Source organism: Sesamum indicum, linkage group LG10, assembly GCF_026168435.1.
Source record: "Sesamum indicum cultivar Baizhima isolate 11 linkage group LG10, ASM2616843v1, whole genome shotgun sequence".
NCBI lineage: Eukaryota > Viridiplantae > Streptophyta > Magnoliopsida > Lamiales > Pedaliaceae > Sesamum > Sesamum indicum.
In genome coordinates, this window is record NC_142666.1 from 19,416,189 (window position 1) to 19,438,971 (window position 22,783).

Sequence of the window (22,783 nt, forward strand, 5' to 3'; positions counted from 1 at the left end):
TTAATCGAAACAAATCAATTATAAACACGTATAAAATACTTATCATGTAATTTATTATTTTTCTTGAATTATACACATAAATATATTATATGTATAATTAACTTAATTAAATTAAGCTAAACTCGATCCAAATTAAAATTTATTATCGCTCAACATTTACTTATCCCCGCTGCCTTTCTACGTGCACACGGTGCCCGCCACAGGAGTGGCAAATCTGAACCCGGCAAGAGCAGCCCATACCCATACTCGCAACTGTGTACGTACACGCATTTCAATCGAGAAACGTGTTTTTACGCCAAGTCCTGCTGTTTCCCCGTCTGGCAAAATTCAATGCGTCGCGGCGCTTACATTTAAAAGTTCGTTGGGGTAGTTGGATTCCCCTCTCCACCCCCTCACTCTCCTTTCTCTTTAAATACATATGTACTTCCATTCCCATATTCACCAATCCAATTCACACAACATCCTCTTTAAGTTCTTACAACCTTTTCCCACCAATTCTAAGTCTTTCTTTTCTGGCCAACATCAATAACTTTGTCCGAATTCGTGCGTTCTGTCACTCTAATTCTTGCTATCCACATTGGATTTCTGCTAACAATGGGACACGAAAACGAGCAGAAACAACAACCCGAAACGGGCAAGATTTCGGTCGAGTCGACTTCGTCTGAAGGTAGAGGGGCTAACAATCTCCCCAACTTCCTCCAATCAGTCAGGCTCAAATACGTCAAACTCGGTTACCACTACTTGATCTCACATGCTATGTACTTGTTCCTAGTTCCCTTACTTGGTATTCTCTCCGTTCATCTCTCCACCATCACCACAGACGATCTTGTCCTATTATGGGACCAGCTCAAATTCAATCTGGTTTCAGTTGTCATATGTTCCGCCCTCATCGTCTTCTTGGGCACGCTCTACTTCATGACCAGGCCAAGGAAAGTCTACTTGGTCGACTTTGCATGTTACAAGCCTAAGCCCGAGGTTATGTGTAGTAAAGAAATGTTCATGGAGAAATCGAGGGCCGCCGGGATTTTCACTCCGGAGAATTTGGAGTTTCAAAAGAGGATTTTGGAGCGATCGGGGTTAGGACAAAAGACATACTTTCCTGAAGCATTAATGCGCGTGCCTGCCAACCCGTGCATGGCCGAGGCCAGAAAGGAGGCTGAGATGGTCATGTTCGGGGCAATCGATGATTTGTTGGCGAAAACGGGCGTGAAGGCTAAGGATATTGGGATTCTTGTCGTGAATTGCAGCTTGTTTAACCCGACGCCGTCCCTCTCAGCTATGATTGTGAACCATTACAAACTTAGGGGTAATATTTTGAGCTATAATCTTGGAGGGATGGGGTGCAGTGCTGGTTTGATATCAATTGATCTTGCCAAACAGCTCTTGCAGGTTTGTTTCTTTGTTTGAATTTTATTATTTATTTATTTTTTTGGAATTGTTATTGTATTTAGAAGTTGTTGGAAGTTAGAAATTATTAGGCACCCAGTTTTAATTTCTGGACATGCGTGTTGGCTGTTTTTCAGTGTCCAGCTAAGTTTCGTGGGACCAAAAATTCTTAGGTATAGTCTCTTTAATAATTACAATTTAATATTCCTCCAACACGTATTGATGATTTTATTAGTTGTATCAACATGTTATAAGTACTTAAAAATTTATAAGATAAAATAGAGTATATGATAGAATTTTAAGGGAAAGTATACTTTTTTTCTCCCCATGTGACCTTTTAACGACCAGTTCAAAATATCGACCAACACATAATTAGATTGTCTGGAGTCGGTCTGATAAAATCATCTGATCTTATATATTATCCAAAACCATTTGATAAAATCATGACTGATCAACAGCCATAGAAACAGAACAACATTGAAGTCTTTCATTAGTATCTTCAAATGAATCATTGCAACTCTGTTCATTACAATCTGCTCTTTTAATTACCACTTCAAAATCTAAGATTTTGGAAATTTCAAAAAGATCTCAATTACACTTGTTTTCTAACACTTACAATTCCTCAACCCATTTTGCAACAGGTGAATCCCAACTCCTACGCGCTAGTAGTGAGCATGGAGAACATCACCCTCAACTGGTACTTCGGCAACAACCGATCAATGCTAGTCTCCAACTGCATTTTCCGAATGGGAGGCGCCGCAATTCTCCTCTCCAACAAGCCATCAGACAGACGACGCGCAAAATACCAACTAATACACACAGTCCGAACCCACAAAGGTGCCGATGACAAGAGCTACGGCTGCGTGTTTCAAGAAGAGGACGACACTAAAAGAGTCGGCGTCGCGCTCTCCAAAGACCTAATGGCCGTGGCCGGAGAGGCCTTAAAGACCAACATCACAACGCTAGGCCCATTAGTCCTTCCCATGTCGGAACAATTGCTCTTCTTCGTCACATTAGTTGCAAGAAAAGTGTTCAAGATGAAGATCAAGCCATATATACCGGATTTTAAGCTTGCGTTCGATCATTTCTGCATCCATGCAGGAGGGAGGGCAGTGTTGGATGAGTTGGAGAAGAATCTTGAGCTGAGCAAGTGGCACATGGAGCCTTCAAGAATGACATTGTATAGGTTTGGTAACACATCTAGCAGCTCATTGTGGTATGAGTTGGCGTATACGGAGGCTAAAGGGCGGATTAGGAAGGGGGACAGGACGTGGCAGATTGCGTTCGGGTCCGGATTCAAGTGTAATAGCGCAGTATGGAGAGCGTTGAGGCGGATAGATCCAGCTAAGGAGAAGAACCCTTGGATGGATGAGATTGATGAGTTTCCTGTCGAGGTGCCAAGAGTGGCAACTCTTGCTTGATACTATGTTGACTAAGGTTGCGTTTTGCTTTCGTACAACGTTGCAAGAAAGGTGTCACGAGTGTGTAATTGTTGGATGGATCCGTTTCAATAGTGTCAATTCATTCGTATGACGATGTGGACAAGATCAGCAGCATCTGGTCCATTGTAAAATGAATCGTTTCAGTGTTTTTTTTTTTTTTTTTTTTCCCTCCAGATCAAATGTGGAGAGATTTGTTGTGTTCAGTTGAGTGTTAGGAATCACAAAGTCACTACATTATTTTTAGAGATATGAATATGAATTGGATGTCATGACCTTTAAAGATGTTATAACATTTGAAGAATTTAAGGAAGATGTCTACCTGCTATTTGGAAGCGATTGCAACCTACAGTGGCCTTTCTTCTTGGACAGCTTTTGGAGATTGTGATCTTATTACAATACTTACCCACCCCAATTACTTATTCGGATTGGGCCAGATATCCAATCCAATCTAAAATAGTCTCCCGTTTGCTTCTATTTTCCTCAGACCAAAGCCAATTTTACTTGTGATTACCAAATTCCTGGAGAGGAGGAGGTGGCAACATCCGTGAGAGTTGGAGAAGATGAAAGGGGATTGTTGTCCAAGTGGGTTTTAATTCGCTCTATCGGGCTGACTTGACTATTGTGGAGCAGGCCATTTGGCAAGTAAAGGGACGAGTTGGATAAAGTAGGCCGGATATTGAGACGAGTCTACCCAAGTAAACAAAGCCTAGGTGGAATTCTAATCCAGTCCAGCTTTGGTTTCATGGACAATGTTCTTGTTCTAAAATCCTCTTATTATGCTCCAAGTTATATATTTATTTGTCCTTAATGTTGGCTAAATGAATGTAGAAAGACACTTGTATTCATGACAAAACACATCTGAAACTTGTTTTGACGAATTCAAGGATTTTTGTTGTCATGATTGTATTTTCTTCATCACTCACCTCGCAACCTACTCACTTCATCTCCATTGTTGAAAACTTGATTTCCCACTACACCAGTTAATATATATATATATATATATAGTTATATTCCAAGTTTTGTCGGAAGAAAGAATCGATATTTTCATATTCTGTTGGAGCTCCGTTTTGTGTAGCATACTAAAATTAAAAATTGAGATTTAGAAAAAGAATACATAGGAGCGAGGATGAAGGGGATTTCAACCAATATTTCAGGAGCTACAAAATCAAACAATTGCTTGCCTGAATCATGTTCTCAAGAAATTTTGGGAGAGAGACCGCTTCCATGGAGTTAGAATAGTAAAAAGACAATGTTGTGGGAGAAATAATATGTATAAGTACAAGAAATGTGCCCCAATTTCAGAACAAAGACATATTTGTCCTCTGTTGTGGGGTATTTCGGACATTTTCACCATCACATATCACAAAATTGCAAAGTAAACACTATATAATAAAATCCCACAGTAAACAACGAATTCATTAGATAAAGTAAACAAGATATTAAATTATTATGTCATCGCTTATTTCTTACATTATTATGGGACAAAATATTTTTTTAGTCCCACAAAATAAGGGTAGAAATTTTTTTAGTACCACAATTATAATAGGTGACGCTTTTACTCCCATAAAACTCAAAAAATTACATCTTTTTAGTCCTAAAAAAATTTAATTTTGGGCACTTTTAATCCCAAAATTACGATATCTTTTTAGTCCTAAAATCATAACGCAGGTGATTTTTTGGAACTATAAATATGTGATTATGAGTTTTATGAAACTAAAAGCCACACTTATTATAATTATGATACCAAAATAAATTCTACCCTTATTTTATGGAATTAAAAAAATATTTTGCCCCATCATAATGCAATGATCTATCATTCCATAATCTCATCACACGGAGTAAATGGGCCGTAGTGAAAATGTTTGTTAACCTATCAAACAATAATATTGATTTTATCATAACTATAATAAACTCATTCCTTATAGGTGTATACCTTTGATATATATATATATATATATATATATATATAGTCATGGTTGCTGCACGATTAATTCTTAAACCTTTACACATATTTTGACTTTGTAACTAACATAAAAAGAGATGAAATTATGAACAATATGAAAGTTCTTTAACTTTGAAATTTACATTGCAACAATAATTTTTACATTAACTTAACATTAACTTAATTTTCAAGAGATTCTCTATCACATGAAGTTTGAATGCAAAAGATGTAATATAACATTATAAAAATGATGTTATTGAGTAAATTAATTTTATAATTGCCCCTCATGTTATATACAAGTTACAATAATTTTTTTTGGTATTACAAATATAGTTAAAAGAATCCCCTTTAAACTCAAAGTGGTATAATTTTTTATTTAAATTTTATGTATGAAAAAACCATTTAGTCTCTAGTTTGTATTCAATCAAAACGCCTAATAATTTAAATAATTTATTCATTTTCATGAATCTAGTATCAAAGATTGATCCGTATGTATTACACGAGATTAAACCTAGTATCTAACATCGATCTATATGTATATTACACTTGCTTGAATCTAGTATTTAAAATCGATCTACTAGTCTTTTAGTACAAATAAAATTAAACACATGGAAAAAAAGATCTTTTTTTTTTTTTTAATGTACGTTGAGATAAATATTTAATTTCCAAACTCATCACTTTCACTATTTTTAGGTAAAACCACATGCATTTGCTCAGAGAACTACACCCGCAATAAATTGGGAAAAGCTAAAATCATGGGCAGCAAAGTATAGCAGAAACCTCTGCCCACATGCTCATATTAATGCCAGACACTGGAGGAGGTTGAACATTTAATGGGCTGTCATAAAGAAACAACTCTCACACACATTTTTCACTTGTGCACCCAAAACATACAAGTTGCATCTAGCCAACAGGGAGCCAGCTAGCTACGCTGTTTGCTTCTCTCGTCTGCTCAGCAGCACCAAATTGAAAAACTGGTCGGAAATACATAAAAACTGCACATGCACGTATCCAGTGATTAAAATTGGGCAGTTCTGAAAGCTTGAACAAGTTATACAAGTAGCTGGACTGCTTTGAAAACAATAAAGCTAGGCCAGGGAGAGCCGCCCTTTTAGGTTTACAGCTTCAGCTTTAAATTCAAGATGGCCCTAACTTCTTGCAAGTGTTCCACTTCGCATTTAATTCAAAAAGTTGAGACGATTACAGACAAGTTTTTACATGTGGGGATTTCGTTTTCTTTCTATTTCAAGTATATATAGAAGATGAAATTTGTCTATTAAATCAGCAATAGTCTTCACATCAAGAGGAGGGAGGAGGACCCCATCACCAAGACACACGTCGTTACAGCAATAGTCATTGTGGTTCTTGCTGCTTCGACTTCCTCTTCGGATGTCTGAAGAGATTGAGAGACTCTTCATTAAGGATAAGGATGATTGGCTTGTGATGGGACATACTTGGGCGGTTGTCGTTCAAGGACCTCATGATTCTCAGAAATTTTTACCATACATTATGTGAAGTTGTCCGATGGCTAGTAGCAACTTTTTTGTATTCATAAAGTGTTTTTCAAAAGTGAAATACACATCCGGACCTGAACCAACTGAAGTAATAAAGGAAGTTTAGGAAAGGACTAAAATTAAAGTGAAACCAACCCATCTTGATGGGCAGTCAAAGCGTTGAAAGCCAGTCCATCAGCTGCTTGATTGCTAGTCCAACTTACAATTGGTTGAGGACTCGACTGATCGCAGTTATGGCTTTAACGGGGTATTTATAGACTGGGGAGGTTCAATTCATACGATGCACTGTATTGAAAGTTACATCAGACTCCCTGCGTACTAATGCAAGATCAACCTTGAATTGATTATTTTTCAGACCAAAACTCCCCATCATGGTCTTAAACTTTTACTACAAAGCAAGATAATGAATATGATTAGATATATATCTAACGTAATATTTACCAGCAGATGGTCCTTAATGCAACAAAACATTAACATAGGATTGAGTTTCTGAATGTCCTACCCTATTATGCCATTCTCAAGACAAATTTCCAAATTAGGCATCTCTAATTCTACGGAATTTTAACAAAGATCTCGAAATGGAATCTTGTATAGATAGCTTTAAATAATATTAGTTGGCGGGTGAAGATGCTTTAAATGATGTTGGTTGAGAGTTGAGGATTTGAACCAAGAAAGAAGAAACATACAGTTTGGAATTCTCTTTCTCTCCAAATTCTTTTGTTTGTTCCAACTCCAGTTATTTCTTTCTCAGTCTCTCTTTTCGTCCTATAATGATCGGGCGGCCAATGTTGAAAAATGGACCAAGATCGAACCATTAAAGTTATCAGATCACTGAATCACTAATTCGATGATTGGATAGGATTAAAAAAATTGATTGACCCCGACCATACTATATACATGTATCATATTAGTATATTATATATTAATTGGTTAAGCTAAAAGACAGAATGTATTCAAAATAAGAAGCTTTCATAAATTTCAAGGTAAACTCTATTCAATTAAAAACAAAAATAATTTCCCAAAAAAATTTAAGAAAAGAAACACACAATAATTGGAGGTGACAATATTACTTTTGTACGAATCTGTTTTGAGAATTTTATCTTGTAATTTTTAAAGTTTTGCAAATTGAGGACAAAAATAAACACATGCATTTTGCCGGCTATTTTTGCTCTTAACGTGCAAAATTTTTAAAGGTACAAAATAGTAAATTCATAAATGATTAAAATTGTTACCCTCGTACTTACAGGACTAAAATTACAATTTTCCCCCAATTCGTGTCCAATGAATTTATATTCCTTGTTGCTTTCAATTTTTTCAACTCTGAACAATTTTTTCCTCCTAATGTTCCGTTTGCAACTTATAATCTAATTATCTCGCTTTCTTCAATGCCCCCTTTTCTTTTATTAAATTTCACTTCAAAGGCTAATTTCTAGACTCTATAAATATAAAATTATTTAGTTGCTGAAAAATTTAGCATCATCTTAGACATAGAAATAGTAGGGTAAATTACATTTTTGGTCCCATAAGTGGATCTATTTTTAAGTTTGGTCCTACACTTAGGTTAATTCGTACATTGGGTCTCATATGTGTTTTTTTTTTTTTCCAATTTGAGGACCATTGGGATTTCCGTATAATTGATAATGGCATCTACTCTCTCCGTTAGTCAATACAATCAAAATAAGGGTAAATTACATTTTTGGTCCCATAAGTGAATCTGTTTCCAATTTTGGTCCCATACTCAGGCCAATTTGCACATTGACATTTCTCACACGTGCAGATCACATGACTAACGGCCTGACGAAGAGAGCAACTGTCGTTATTAATTGGACGGAAATCCCTCAATGGTCCTCAAATTGAAAAAAAAAAAAAAAAAAAACCAAATATAGACTCAATGTGCGAATTGGCCTGAGTGTGGGACCAAAATTGAAAATAGGTCCACTTATGAGACTAAATTATAATTTATCCTTAATAGTATAGTCAACACAGAAAAGTAAAAGTATTTGAAAAAATATCTTAGGAAGATCATAATTTGATCACACACACTATAGACAAAGATATAAATATGGATACAGATTATAAATTGATCAATAGTACTGGAGCCCACATGTTGAAATTACAATCTGCTTTTAATAAACTATCACGAAAATGTTGTGATCGACTTTTTGCTTGTAAGGTTGAGGTACAATAGTGCAAGAGATGAAGTACAATAATCAAAACTAGGTTTATACTAGGTGGGAAAAAAACAGTGAAATAATAATCATAGTATTGATTGAATGGTGTGCTCAGATACAATCACACTGACTGCATGTAACATTTTTCAAAAGCACAGCTAATTTTTTCGGACACTATAAATTGTCATTCCAAGTAGACCTAATTTTTCAGACAAATATATCTTTTTTTATATGAATAGAATGACTAAATTGAATTAAGTTAATTGCGTGACTATACCCAACAAAGTGACTCAACAGCTATGTCAAACTTCCAACATGTTCATGATAGCTCCACCATCAAACTAAATTTGAGGCAAGAGACTATAAGCACGATTAGTTCATATACATCCATCTAAAATAGCGAGTTCGGTCACTGTTCATTCAAAATACACTTATCCATGCAGTAAGCTTGACGTTTTGAGTGATGTTCAGACTCATGGTATTAGATCATGTGATCCCTATGCTAATATTATGATAGAAAGGTAATAAAAAAAAAAATACCTAACCTACCCACAAGAACACCAATCCAAGATATTAACCAACCAGTCTACCAATAATCACAAACTTAATGCTATATCTTCCCATACAGAAGCAGTGAGAAGGGGTTTCCTATCAGAAAGGGATAAGCCTACCTTACACCTACCAAGCCTTATTGGAATTAAATTCTTTGGCAGCCATAAACAAGAGTTTAATGTTCTGGCAGCTGAAAATTTACTAAGGTAGCTAGGGCTGGCTAAAAAGCACATGCACCTCACTTTACATAAACCAGCAATTTTCTTGCTTACTCACTCAGGAGAGTTGCAGAAATGGATACGAAAAATCCTAACACCACAATTCCAAGTGCAGAAGATGAGAAGACACAAATCAATTTTCGTTCCTCTATCAGGCTAAAATACGTGAAGCTCGGATATCATTATCTAATTTCTAATGCTCTGTACTTGTTAATCATCCCCCTTCTCTTAGCAGCTGCAGCCAATCTTTCAAAGAGTCACGTTCAGGATATACTGCACATGTGCAATTATCATCTCAGATACAATGTTCTGACAGTAATCATATGCACAAGTCTAATGGCAGTCTTAGCCACCGTTTACTTCATGAGTCGTCCTAGAAAGGTTTACCTGGTAGATTTCTCTTGTTACAAGCCTGACCCCTCTCTCTTGTGCACCAGAGGGATGGTTGTGGAAAAGGTTTCCGCCATCATAAGCAAAGAAGGTGCAGACTTCACGAGGAAAGTACTGGAGAGGTGCGGGTTGGGGGACAGGACTTACGCGCTCGGCCTCAAAGATTTCCCACCAGAACGCCCCTTTCAATGCGCCAGAGAGGAAGCCGAAATGATTATATGTGGAGCTATCGATGACCTGTTTGCAAAAACCCGAGTGAAGCCAAGGGACATTGGCATTCTTGTAGTCAACATCTCTGCTTTCAACCCAACACCATCTCTTTCTTCCATGATCGTCAACAGGTACAAGCTCAGGGGTGACGTGGTAAGCTGCAATTTAGGTGGCATGGGCTGCAGTGCCGGACTGATAGCTATAGACCTTGCAAAACGACTTTTACAGGTCAGTTCATTATTCTGTGTTGCAACAAGATTTATTACATTCTATAGGAAAAGCACAACTAGTTTTCATTCGATGAAGCAGCATGTAAATCTGCAAGAAGATAACACAAAACTTGTATAAGAAGAATGTTACCACTTATAAATAGGACCATATTTGTTCTTGCACGTCTTTGATGTTCTGTGCACCCTTCCTTGTTAACATCAACTCTCCACCTCTGCAGGTGCAACCTAACACCTACGCCCTGGTCATGAGTTTGGAATCTATGACCAGCAACTATTATGCTGGCAAAGACCGATCAAAGCTGCTCACAAATTGCCTGTTTCGGATGGGAGGGGCCGCCATCCTCTTATCAAATCGATTTTCTGATCGCCGACGTTCAAAATATGAACTCACACACACTTTACGTACCCACAAAGGTGCAGATGACAGAGCTTACAGATGTGCATTCCAAGAAGAGGACGAAGAGGGGAATCTGGGGATCTCGTTGTCGAGAGACTTAATACCTGTCGCTGGAGAGGCGTTACAAGCAAATATCACCACACTCGGACCTCTGGTGCTTCCCATGTCAGAGCAGCTCCTATTCTTAGCCACATTGGTAGCGCGGAAAGTATTCAAGATGAAAGTCAAGCCTTATGTTCCAGACTTCAAGCTTGCCTTTGAGCACTTCTGTATTCACACTGGTGGAAGAGGAGTATTGGATGAGCTAGAGAAGCACCTTCGGCTCACTCAGTCGCACATGGAGCCTTCAAGAATGACTCTCTACAGATTTGGCAACACTTCCAGCAGTTCAGTATGGTATTCACTGGCCTATGCCGAGGCCAAAGGGCAGATCAGAAAAGGCAACCGCGTCTGGCAAATAGCATTTGGGTCTGGATTCAAGTGTAACAGCGGTGTCTGGCGTGCACTAAAGACAATCGACCCAGCAAAGGAGCAAAATCCATGGACAGACGAGATCAACCTGTTTCCCGTTCCTGTTCCAATGATGAGTCCCCTTCGCCCTTGACCACTGTCATTCACTCCCAGAGTAAGGCTGATGAAAGAATGGCATTCCTCTCGATCTAGCTGCAGGTTTACTATTAAAGTAGGAAAAATAGACAGGAAAATGGTCGCCTTCTCCTCAAATAAGACCATATTTGTCATGTTTCATTACATTACAAGGTGACACAATATCAACTCAATTGCATTCATGTTGCATGATATATACACAAAGATAAGCAAACATAAAAGACAATAGAGAAGAAAATCATCCCATTTGATAACAGGAATGCAGTATCAATTCATTGTATTCAAAGGCAAGTCGAGTTGTGCACTGGTTATCAAGTCTGCAATAAGTACAGTTGTTAAAAACTGCTCCATTACCGATCTAGATCGGTTGGGTCAATTCTAGACATTGAAATGAGCCCCCTTATAATAATCCTACCCTCTAAACCACCCACTTGCAAGTGTCACGCTGGCTGTGAAAATTCCCCACCACAAATAAGGAGGATAGATAGTAGGGATTTCTAGAACCTCTCAGTTTGTTTTTTGAAAATGCTGCATGGTTCATAAGTTTAGCTATTATTCAACTCCACTTGAATATCGTGATGGTGGCATCTCATGAACTAAAGACAAGTATGTCTGGTTGAACTTGGATTCAGGATTTCTTAATTGTACGAGTCTTCGATGATTAAGAGGTTTTACAACTCCAAACATAATACCTATACAAGATCTCATTTAACTTATTTCCAAAATCCCAAACTGCTTGTCAGCTTCATTTGTCTATATTGGCATTATGGATCACTTTCCTTGATGATTATAAAGAGGGGGATTAGAAAAATCATCAAAACAAAACTTAGATTTTTTTAGTGATATACAAAGTTGATGGCTAAAAGTGCCTTCAAATCCTTGCGATATTTCTTTTCTTTTAATTATTCTTTTGAATAAATTTCAAGGGCTCTATTTCTATATTGACTTTATGGGTAATTGTTGTCACTAATTGGGTATATTACAAGAGGATTTATATATTTATTCAAAAAAACCTCAAACAAAAGGTAAATATGTTATCACATATATCGTTACATGCCACACGAGAGAGGGTTTTAATACTAAACAAATCTCTAGAAATCTCGATGACACTATCCCACTTCCTTTTGATGTGCTTTTCTAACACTTATTTTTTGTTTTCAAAAGATCTGTATCACTTGGAAAATATTTTTGGTTCCCATCCTTTGGTCGTCCCAATAATATCATCATATAATATATGCAAGCTTGTGGGTCTTTTGGTCATTATAAAACAATCATATTTTGAATTTAACCATTCTTTCTAACTTTCTAATCATGAAAGTTGTTGAAAAGGTAGGGTAAAAGGATTGACACTCAACGAAATAGATGTGGCATACAAATCGCAAAGAGGGGGAGAAATAGATGAACGCCAAAAATGCTACGTCAATAAAATACCAAAACCATAAGTATAGTTAGCTCTTCATTCAACACACAAAATCAAAATAAACAACAAAAGGGTGTAAGCGTGCATCAAAATATTCTACTGACATATAGGCACAATAGATTGCAAGAACGAAAGTGAAGCCATCTTACAAATTATATAGAGGATATTAGCAATGTATCAAAGGAAAAAGACAAAAACATAAAGCTCTAAAAAAGAGAGTTTGACTATCTTATTCCTATCAAAGAGAGGAATAAGGTAAGGCACTACCGTTCTTATTTTCTATGGGTTCCGAGCTATGAGTTATGAGCAAGATGTTAGAGTTAGCAACCTTGAATTCTAAGCTAATAGTTTCTTTTGAGTCATTGAGCTATAGAGCTATTGGGTTCCCTTTTGAGAGTCTTTTTCTTTTTATAATAGTACTTTCGGTTACTTTATAGAGGCTTAAAAGTTAGAAGCTACTCCTGGGACTTTAAGAGCTCTCGGATCACTAACAAAATCTAGCTTTCCCGACTCTCACAGGGGCATAGCTCATAGCTGCTAACTAAAATAATATGGAGGTACGGAAAATTCTTGTCCGGATCAAGTTTGGCCAAATTAAGTCAATCACAAAATACGCGAAGAAATTATATATACGCGAAGCTCAGTTATTATTATCTAATATCTTATGCCATACCTGTTAATCGTCCCTCTTCTCTTTATAGCTGTAGCCAATCTTTCAACAAGTCACGTTTCAAGATGTACTGCAGATGTGCAATTATGATCTCAGATACAATGTTCTCACAGTAATCTCATGTGCATGTCTAACGGCAGTCTTAGCCACCATTTACTTCATGAGTGGTCCCAGAAAGGTTAACCTGGTAGATTTCTCATGTTACAATCCTCATCCCTCTCTCTCTCGTGTACCAGAGGAGCAGTTATGGAAAAGTTTTCTGCTATTTTAAGCGAGGAAAGTGCAGCCTTCACAAAGAAAGTACTAGAGAGATCTGGATTGGGAGACAGGACTTTTGCGTTCAGCCACAAAGATTTCCCACCAAAACGCCCCTTTCAATGTGTCAGGAGGAAGCAGAAATGGTTATATGTGCAGCTATCGATGACTTTTTTGCAAAAACCCGAGTGAAACCAAGAGATATTGGCATTCTTGTAGTTAACATCTCTGCTTTCAACCCGACACCATCTCTTTCTTCCATGATCGTCAACAGGTACAAGCTCAGGGAGGAGTGGTAAGCTGCAATTTAGGTGGCATGGGCTGCAGTGCCGGACTAATAGCTATAGACCTTGCAAAACCACTTTTACAGGTCAGTTCTTTTTTTCTTTTCTTTTCTTTTTTTTTTATAATTTGCAGGTCAGTTCATTACTCTACAATATTGCAGCAAGATTTATTGCATTGTATAGGAAAAGCATCTGAACAGATGACACTATTTTTCATTCATTCACAGTATAAATTATGAAGTAGCATGTCAATCTGCAAGCAGATGAGAATAAGAAAGAATGTTAAGAGTCGTAAAATGGGCGAACCATACATACTCTTCCACATCTATGATGTGCAGGTGCAACCTAAGACCTGTGCCCTAATCATGAGTTCGGAATGTATGACAAGCAACTATTTTACTGGAAAAGACCGAAGAAAGCTGCTTCCAAATTGCCTGTTCCGGGTGGGAGGGGCCACCATCCTCTTATCAAATCGATTCGCTGATCGCCGACGTTCAAAATATGAACTGATACATACTTTACGTACCCACAAAGGCGCTGATGACAGAGCTTACAAATGTGTATTCCAAGAAGAGGATGAAGCTGGGAATCTCGGGGTCTCTTTGTCGAAAGACTTAATAGCTGCCGCTGGACAGACGTTAAAAGAAAATATAAAAGCACTTGGACCTCTGGTACTTCCCGTGTCGGAGCAGTTCCTATTCCTAGCCACCATGGTAGCGAGAAAAGTATTTTCTATGACCATATGCTCCAGATTTCAAACTTGCCTTTGAGCACTTGTGTATTCACAGTGGCGGCAGAGGAGTATTGGATGAGCTAGAGAAGAACCTCCAGCTCCCTCAGTGGCACATGGAACCTTCAAGAATGACTCTCTACAGGTTTGGCAACACTTCCAGCAGTTCAATATGGTATTCACTAGCCTATGCCGAGGCGAAAGGGCGGATAAAAAAAGGTCATCGTGTCTGGCAAATAGCACCCGGATCTGGTTTCAAGTCCAACAGTGGTGTCTGGTGTGCACTGAAGACAATTCACCCTACACCGGAGCAAAATCCATGGACAGACGAGATCGACCTGTATCCTGTTCCTGTCCCCGAAACAATGCCCCTTTGCCCTTGACCACTGTCATTCTTCTTGACAGTTGAGCTGATGAAACTATGGTGTTATTGTCAATCTAGGTGGTCCACTTAGAGTAGGAAAATAATAAGGCAAATAACAATGATCTCTGACTCCTCAAAAAAGACCAAACTTCATGTTTGTTTCTATACCAACTCAGTTTTATTCATAGTGCATAATACACAAAGGTAAGCCAAGCATAAAAAGTTAATGGTGAAGAAATTATTCATCCTCTTCGGTAACAGTATGTTAAGACAGAAGCGATATCCAAAAGCATCATCCCCAGACAACCTGTTAAAAGGCACATTCCTTAACTATTTTCTCTACAACCCTCTAGTTTGGGCATTTGCATAAGAATAGAAAAGCTCATGACTCAGGTAACAGGATAATAAACTGGTGGGAAAACCACTTCAACCATTCAGAATGTAGAAGTATGAAAACGCACTGAAGTACCTATTCCGAAGAAAAAAATCAGAGGGAGAGAGAATCGAAAGGAATTCACAGAAGGAACCTTTATCAATTATGCTATACGTTCAAACCATAAATTACATGCTAATATCCACAACCTAAACACTTCCCACCAAACAGAACCCATTCCGAAGATTTCTAATCAATCTTCACAGCTTTCGGCATACACATAAATAAAACAACACATCACGGTTTCATGATCTTATCAGCTAGCACATGCACAAGCTCTGATTTATGTTTAAAAATACAAAATAAAGTAATATTAATCAAATTAAATGAGAATAAATACACTAATAATAATAATACATATTAGCGGTCGTAATTTATTTTTCGTATTTCTTAAAGGAATGTCTGTAGAAAAGCACACAAGTTGAATCAATTACAAGCAATATTTCGGTGCATAGTGGGTGGGATTAGCCTAGAATTAGCACGGACTAATTCAAGGCTTGGCTTAGGATCAATCCAATAATTTTTATGGTTGATTCTAGGGTGGTCATGGCTCTTTAATTGGACCAAAATGTGGTTCATTGTTAAACTCAAGCCTTTTCTTTGGATTAGCCTGATTGAGGTCGGTTTTCAGGCTCAGATCAAGCCCTATTATGCCTTCTTTTTCTATGAAATTGGGGTGTTATTTTGAATAATTATTTAAATTTTATCATGTTTTATAAATTAAATCACACAAAAACTTATAACTAGAAAAAGAAGTAATTAAGATCACATTAAACAAGCCTACAATAATAAAATTAAATAATAACAAGCCCGAAAAAACTTAATCTAAACTTTGAAAAAATAAAACAAAGAGTATTAATTAATCAATGCACTAAATATTTACAAGTAGAACAATAAAGATAAAATGTTTGTAGGGTTTCAAAAGTATAAAATACCTTTTAGAACAGTCAAGTTTGAAGAATGAAATAAAAATCATATCATATGTATTATTAGAAAATAGGTAAATTACAACTACTTTGTTTGAGGTTTGGCATAATTACTAATACCTTCTTATTGTTTCAAAAATTATAAATACCCCCTAATTTTAACTTCTATCTAACAGCGGGCCCATTCCGTTAGGTTTTCATCCAATTTTTGTGATAAATTGACCAAAATACCCTTTTGGATTATAAATTATAATTTTATTTTTATTTTAATTTTCTAAAATATTTTTATGATACTAATATTCCCTATAAATAATTTATTTTACCCGCCCTCAAATTCTTTTACATTTTTTCAAATACTTTTTAGTTTTTTAAAAAAATGCAACAAGGATAAAATAGTAATGTCGAATTCATAGTCTAAGGACTACATAATTATTTTCATTTGATGGGGTATTTATAATTTTTCAAAAAAAAAAATAATATTCGTAATTAAGTCAAACTTTAAAAGAAATAACAGTAATTTACCCCAAAGAAAATAGCCAAGTTGAGATGACCCACTAGCCCAACCCAGGCCTGGCCTGGGATCAGGTGTCTTGAGCCGTTAGGCTAGACCAATCCTAGATATTGATAGTTGAACCGGCCCAAGATCAGTTCAATCCCGGATAAACTTTGATCAAATTGGGCCCATTTTCTCATGCGTTGTAAAAATGCTTTTATGTATTTTTTAAAAAATTGCTAAAGAAAATAAGTTAATAAAATTGAATTACTTTTTCTTGAATAAATCCAACTTTTTGTTAAACAAGAAAGTGATCATCTGATTCCGATGCTTCTAGAAAATGAATAAGAGGAAAGATTCAAATGAGAGTGATTAACGATCTACTTATGATTGATCATATTTTTTCAAAAGGTAAATTGCAATTTGCCCCTCAACTATTCTTGATATACCATTTATTTTTGAACTATATTCTTGATATACCATTTAATTCCTGAACTAACAAATGTAACAATTACTCCCTACAATTAGATTTTTGGACAATATTGTCCTTATATTATATATAAGTATACAGCTTAAAGAATTTTTTTTCTAATAATTTTGTATTTTAAGTTTAATTAAAAATAATAATTGAAAAAATATCTTTTTATTATAGTAACGTCATATATAATTAGTGAATTAAATACTTTGAATTTTATTATATTTTACAGACTCAAAGTTCAATAATGTATGTATAAAAAATACACAAAAAATATTTTATTAATTTGATAATAAAATTAAGTTATATGCTATTTATTCTCTTAGATAAAAATGAGTAATTAAAGGGTGTTTTTTTATATATTTTCTTTAAAGAATATGATATTATATAGATTAATTTATACTCCACTTTTAATTTACTATATATATTGTACTCCACTTTTATTTTCACTGTATATATACCACTTTAAAAATGTATCTACTATACACTCCACTTTTTATTTAAATTTATTTTTTATTAAAAAAATATATTAATGTGTAAAATATTAAAAATATATAAAAAATAATATAATTATTCAAAATATGAAGAATATTTTTATTCAACTAAAAAAATGAATATCATATTTATTAATTTAAAAAGATAAATATTACATGAGGAAGAATTACGGGGCAAAGTGAAATATAACTTGATTAATAATCCATTACAGTTTGATAAGTACATGGGGTTTTTCTGGGCGTGGTCCAGGTAATGACGCGACGTCGTACTGGTCTCCCAAGGGGCATGGGGTCACGGTCATGTCCTTTTTGTTCCCTATTAAATTGGGCAATTTGAAAAAATTGTACAAGACACTGAATAGGAACGCAATAGATACCACATATGGTATTCACCAACCATAATCAAATCATTTCAATTATTATGGCTAGACTTTATATTATTTCTTTTTTACAGTGGGTTTATAAGAGAAAGGGAAATAGAGTAAGGGCACTGTGTGAATTACAATACTTATTTTTTTGAGGATCAATTTTGATTTTTACGAATCTGACTGCTGACCGCGTTTGAAGACATTGTTGGATCTTGAGATTTACATGTCTAAGTTTGGGTAAAAATTGAACACTAGACCATGAAAAACGTAGAACAAAGTCATTGTTGAAGTGATGTAACATTTCACCAAGTGATACAAAAAAGGGGTCCAATTTTGACAAGTCCCACTTGGAAATATGTTTTTCCAAAAATATGATGATTTAGGACAATAGGAAAAAGATTAGAAAAAGAAAATCATTGATGAGAAAACAAACACGTCCAATCAACTGTTGAACTGACCAATCCCAAAACTGGATTTATTTTTTCCCTTCAAGTTTTTTTTTTTTTTTTTTATTAAATGAGAATGGCCTTTAGTGCCTCACTTTTTTTTTGTCTGTTTTATTTTTATTTTCATATTACTTTGTCATTTTTTTGAATTTTCTCTTGTTTTTCATAACTGCCAAGTTACCCAATCTTCTCAAATTCTACTAACTTTAACTTCTTATGTTTTTATTTTTAATTTCTAAATATTATTTTTTTTGAGTTATGCACACTCATCTGTACCATATTATTAAGGGAGAGCACCTCTTCGATGTCTCTCTCTTTTGGTCTTTTTTTTACGTTTAATTTTTTTTCATCATCTTATAACTTCTCACTTCCTCCATTATTTTATTTATTTCTTTCTAATGCATCTCTTTTTTAAAATTATTCTATTATAATTTTAATATTAACTTATTATTTTTTATATATTTTGTTAAATAATAAATATTTTTAGAATATTCTGTTATAAATAGTATTGTAAAATTTGTACACACAGTGTGTGTGCCAAAAATACTAGTTAATATAATTGATGAGTACCCTTTTTGTTTTGTCCGCTATATTTTAATTTTTTAAGTTTTATTTTTCTCTCTCCTCAACTTCTAAGTTTATTTTCTACTCTCACTCTTTTTTCAAATATTTTTTTGTATTTTTGGTTTATCTAATTATTATATATATTTTCTAAAAATTGTATTTAATTTTTAAATTTAAAATTAAATATGCAAAGACATTTTAGTGAACAAAGTATACTAAAAGTGTCTAGCGGGGTCCCATACATTTTCTGTCCTCACAATTTGGAAAAGTCTGAAAATTGAAACCCAATAATCTTACATTAAATGAAAATATATGAGAGAAGCCCAATAGCTGTGTCTGTGTGTGTATATATAGCGCACAAGCGGAGCAGAGATCTATTCTGATAAGGAGAAGTAAGTGCAGCATTTGTTTCTCTCACAGCAATCTTTCCTACACTGTATCTCTCAAAATCAAGCTTTTCGAGGTAAGTGAATCTTGCGCCCTTTAAACCTTGATGATTTTTCCTCTGTTTCACTCTGTTGCGTTCGTTGTTTATCGGAAAAATCATGCTTGATAACCCGTTTCTGGATTTCTTGAGCGTCAGTTTTTTTTCTTTTTCCTTCTTAATTTGCGTTGTGAAACTGAAATCTTCTGGGTTTTTTTCAATTTTATTGATAGTTGAGTGTGGTAGGAATTAATTGTGCTTACTCTGTTTCTTGAATTGGACGAAGCTGTATTTTCTAGCAACACGATTTTTCGGTTGGTGGATGAAGTTGTGGTTCTAATTTCTGTTATAACTTCTCTGTTACGCATTTTTGTTTTTGATGATTTTGGGGGGTTCAGCAGCATTCTTACATGTGTTTGCTCTGTTTCTTGTAAAGGTTCAATCTTGTGAACACCCACATTTTTCATTGATGAACAGTGTAAAAATTTAGAATTTCTATGATTGTTTATGGGTTTTCTGCCTTTCATTTTATTGTGTTTAAAGGGATACCTTAAGCTGTTACGTTTGTATTTTCTGTTTCTTCATTAGCTAACTTGTTTCACTCCTATGTTTTCAATTGTGTACGAAAACTTTGGATTTCATTGCATCGTCCTTTTTGCATCTTAAACTGCTGGAAGTCTTTAGTTTTCTCTCTTGATTTTAACTACTTGAATATTAGGCGCCTGCGCCCATAAGTTTCTTGACTTGGCACAGTGATCAATGATTCTTGTTATGTGTTTTTGGGCTTGCATATGGTAGAAGCATGTATTACTCTCTTGAGATTAAGATTTTATGGATCCGACTTTTACTTCTGTTGAATTAACACAGATTTTATGGTTTCTCTTTTATTTATTTCCGGCTTGGACTTATTGAATTTGTCGTTTGGTTTTGACTCGAGATGATTAGATTTCTATGCCTTTTTCGATTTTGTTGGTGGAATTTTCTATTTTGTCTTGTGCCTTATTTAGTGTAGTTAACTCTGACGTATTCAGCGAGAGTGGCTGCGGATTTGATGTCACAACCCGAGCTTTTTAAGTCCGAGACAATTACTAGATTCGACCCTTCCTCCGTTTGGTTAGTTAGTTGGTTTTGAACTTTGCCTTTGCTGACTGCAGAATGGGAAGCACCGGTGGGACTAACTATGGAGCATACACCTACGAGAACCTCGAGAGGGAGCCCTACTGGCCTTCAGAAAAGCTCCGGATTTCCATAACAGGAGCTGGTGGGTTCATTGCTTCACATATTGCCAGGCGTCTGAAGAACGAGGGTCATTACATCATTGCTTCTGACTGGAAGAAAAACGAGCACATGACTGAGGACATGTTCTGCCATGAATTCCATCTTGTTGATCTCAGGGTGATGGATAACTGTCTGAAAGTTACCAAAGGAGTTGATCACGTGTTCAATCTTGCTGCCGACATGGGAGGGATGGGCTTTATTCAGTCCAATCACTCTGTCATCATGTACAACAATACAATGATCAGCTTTAACATGATTGAGGCTGCAAGGATTAATGGAGTTAAGAGGTTTGCTTTCCTACTGAAGTTAGAAATTTTACTTGAGTAGGAGGAAGCAGAGTTAAAAGTTTAACTCAAGTAGGAGGATTGATGACGTCTTTCTCTTTGTCGCCTTCAATAAAAGTTTAACTGTGTCAGAGAAAGTACTCTTTACACCACTTCTTTTTGTTTTTTCCAACTGAAATGCTGAAAATTTTAAATGCTGAAATGTAAAAGTAAGATCGATCTTTCTTTGGGGGAGACAGCTTCCACATAAAACCACAATATCTCCTTTCACATTCATCAACTATTGATGCTTGTTTTATTGTTCAAAGGGATACATAAAGGCACACATTTGGAATGAGAACTGAATATGGTCGTTTATTTTCGGTCCAGGTTCTTCTATGCGTCCAGTGCATGTATCTATCCTGAATTTAAGCAGTTGGACACTAATGTGAGCTTGAAAGAATCTGATGCCTGGCCGGCCGAGGTTTTCTTCTCCTACCTGTCAAAATCCATTTACTTCATGTTGAGTTTTTCTATTGCTGAAATGGCTTTGTTTTGTTAATATGGGGTAGCCTCAAGATGCTTATGGGCTAGAGAAGCTGGCGACGGAGGAATTATGCAAACACTACAACAAGGACTTTGGAATTGAGTGCCGAATTGGGAGGTTCCATAATATCTACGGTCCATTTGGGACATGGAAAGGTAAACTTGGAGATGATCGGAGAACTATTGTAGAAATCCTTTGGCTTTCTTTTTTAAATAAGTCTTTATCTTCAATGCATCTACTATGCCGTTAATCGCCAGGTGGGAGGGAGAAAGCGCCAGCTGCCTTTTGCAGGAAAGCTATTACTTCTACTGATAAATTTGAAATGTGGGGAGATGGCTTACAAACACGATCTTTTACCTTCATTGATGAATGCGTTGAGGGTGTTCTAAGGTACATTTACGGTTTACGTAAATAAATAGAAGCATAATGCAATAAAAGCTAAGTTTCCATCTACCAAAATATCAAGTTTCAATTCTCGCTAGTAGTTTTGTTGTTCGATTATTTTCACATTTATCTTTATTGAAACTGAAGAACAGCTTCACATAAATGATAGTAAGGATTACCAGTCTTAAAAAACTTTACAACTATGTTGTCCTTACGCTATTCTGAATCGCTATGTGAGTTCAGATTAACCAAGTCTGACTTCCGAGAGCCTGTAAATATTGGAAGTGACGAGATGGTCAGCATGAACGAGATGGCTGAGATTGTCCTGAGCTTTGAGAACAAGAACCTTCCCATCCATCACATTCCGGGACCAGAGGGTGTGCGTGGTCGAAACTCAGACAACACCCTAATTAAGGAAAAGCTTGGTTGGGCACCTACTATGAAACTCAAGGTAACATGATTTTGTCTTTCCTTTCATCTATATCAACTTCAGTTTTATGACGACACATGGCTGATAAGTTCATATCCAAAATTTATCCAAATCTTACAGGACGGACTGAGAATCACATATTTCTGGATAAAAGAACAACTCGAGAAGGAGAAATCTCAGGGCATCGACTTGACCACCTACGGGTCATCAAAAGTTGTGGGAACACAAGCCCCAGTTCAGCTTGGTTCTCTTCGTGCCGCTGACGGCAAAGAGTGAAGTAGTTCAAGAAAATCTCTTGTATGCATGCCAGCAACATTTTATATATCACTTGCCGCCATATATTGATAGAGTGGAAAAACCCCGTTTTTCGGGCTTTATTTCGAAGCCACATATTTCAGTATGTTTTATTTAGCAGTCGCTGATGCTTCATTGGTTGTTCTTGAATCTCCTAATTAATCTTATAGCACTTATAAGGCA

The 22,783-nt window shown here is 35.9% G+C and overlaps 3 protein-coding genes and 1 pseudogene across 3 annotated transcripts; all 4 read left to right on the top strand.

Moving 5' to 3' along the window:
• Positions 1-423: 423 nt before the first annotated feature.
• Positions 424-3,138, top strand: LOC105171620 (3-ketoacyl-CoA synthase 11). Its single transcript, XM_011092783.3, has 2 exons — positions 424-1,389; positions 2,028-3,138. The coding sequence occupies exons 1-2, from the start codon at positions 595-597 to the stop codon at positions 2,805-2,807; spliced, it is 1,575 nt and encodes a 524-aa protein (XP_011091085.1). The 5' UTR covers positions 424-594; the 3' UTR covers positions 2,808-3,138.
• Positions 3,139-9,300: 6,162 nt separating this feature from the next.
• On the top strand, positions 9,301-11,240 carry LOC105171618 (3-ketoacyl-CoA synthase 11). Its single transcript, XM_011092782.3, has 2 exons — positions 9,301-10,053; positions 10,274-11,240. Exons 1-2 carry the CDS (start codon positions 9,301-9,303, stop codon positions 11,054-11,056), a joined length of 1,536 nt encoding a protein of 511 aa, XP_011091084.1. The 3' UTR covers positions 11,057-11,240.
• Positions 11,241-13,142: 1,902 nt separating this feature from the next.
• Positions 13,143-14,800, top strand: LOC105171671 (3-ketoacyl-CoA synthase 20 pseudogene; annotated as a pseudogene).
• A 4,483-nt stretch (positions 14,801-19,283) lies between these two features.
• Positions 19,284-22,783, top strand: LOC105171617 (GDP-mannose 3,5-epimerase 2). Its single transcript, XM_011092781.3, has 7 exons — positions 19,284-19,443; positions 20,559-20,969; positions 21,336-21,429; positions 21,518-21,647; positions 21,750-21,882; positions 22,120-22,327; positions 22,427-22,783. The coding sequence occupies exons 2-7, from the start codon at positions 20,560-20,562 to the stop codon at positions 22,580-22,582; spliced, it is 1,131 nt and encodes a 376-aa protein (XP_011091083.1). The 5' UTR covers positions 19,284-19,443; position 20,559; the 3' UTR covers positions 22,583-22,783.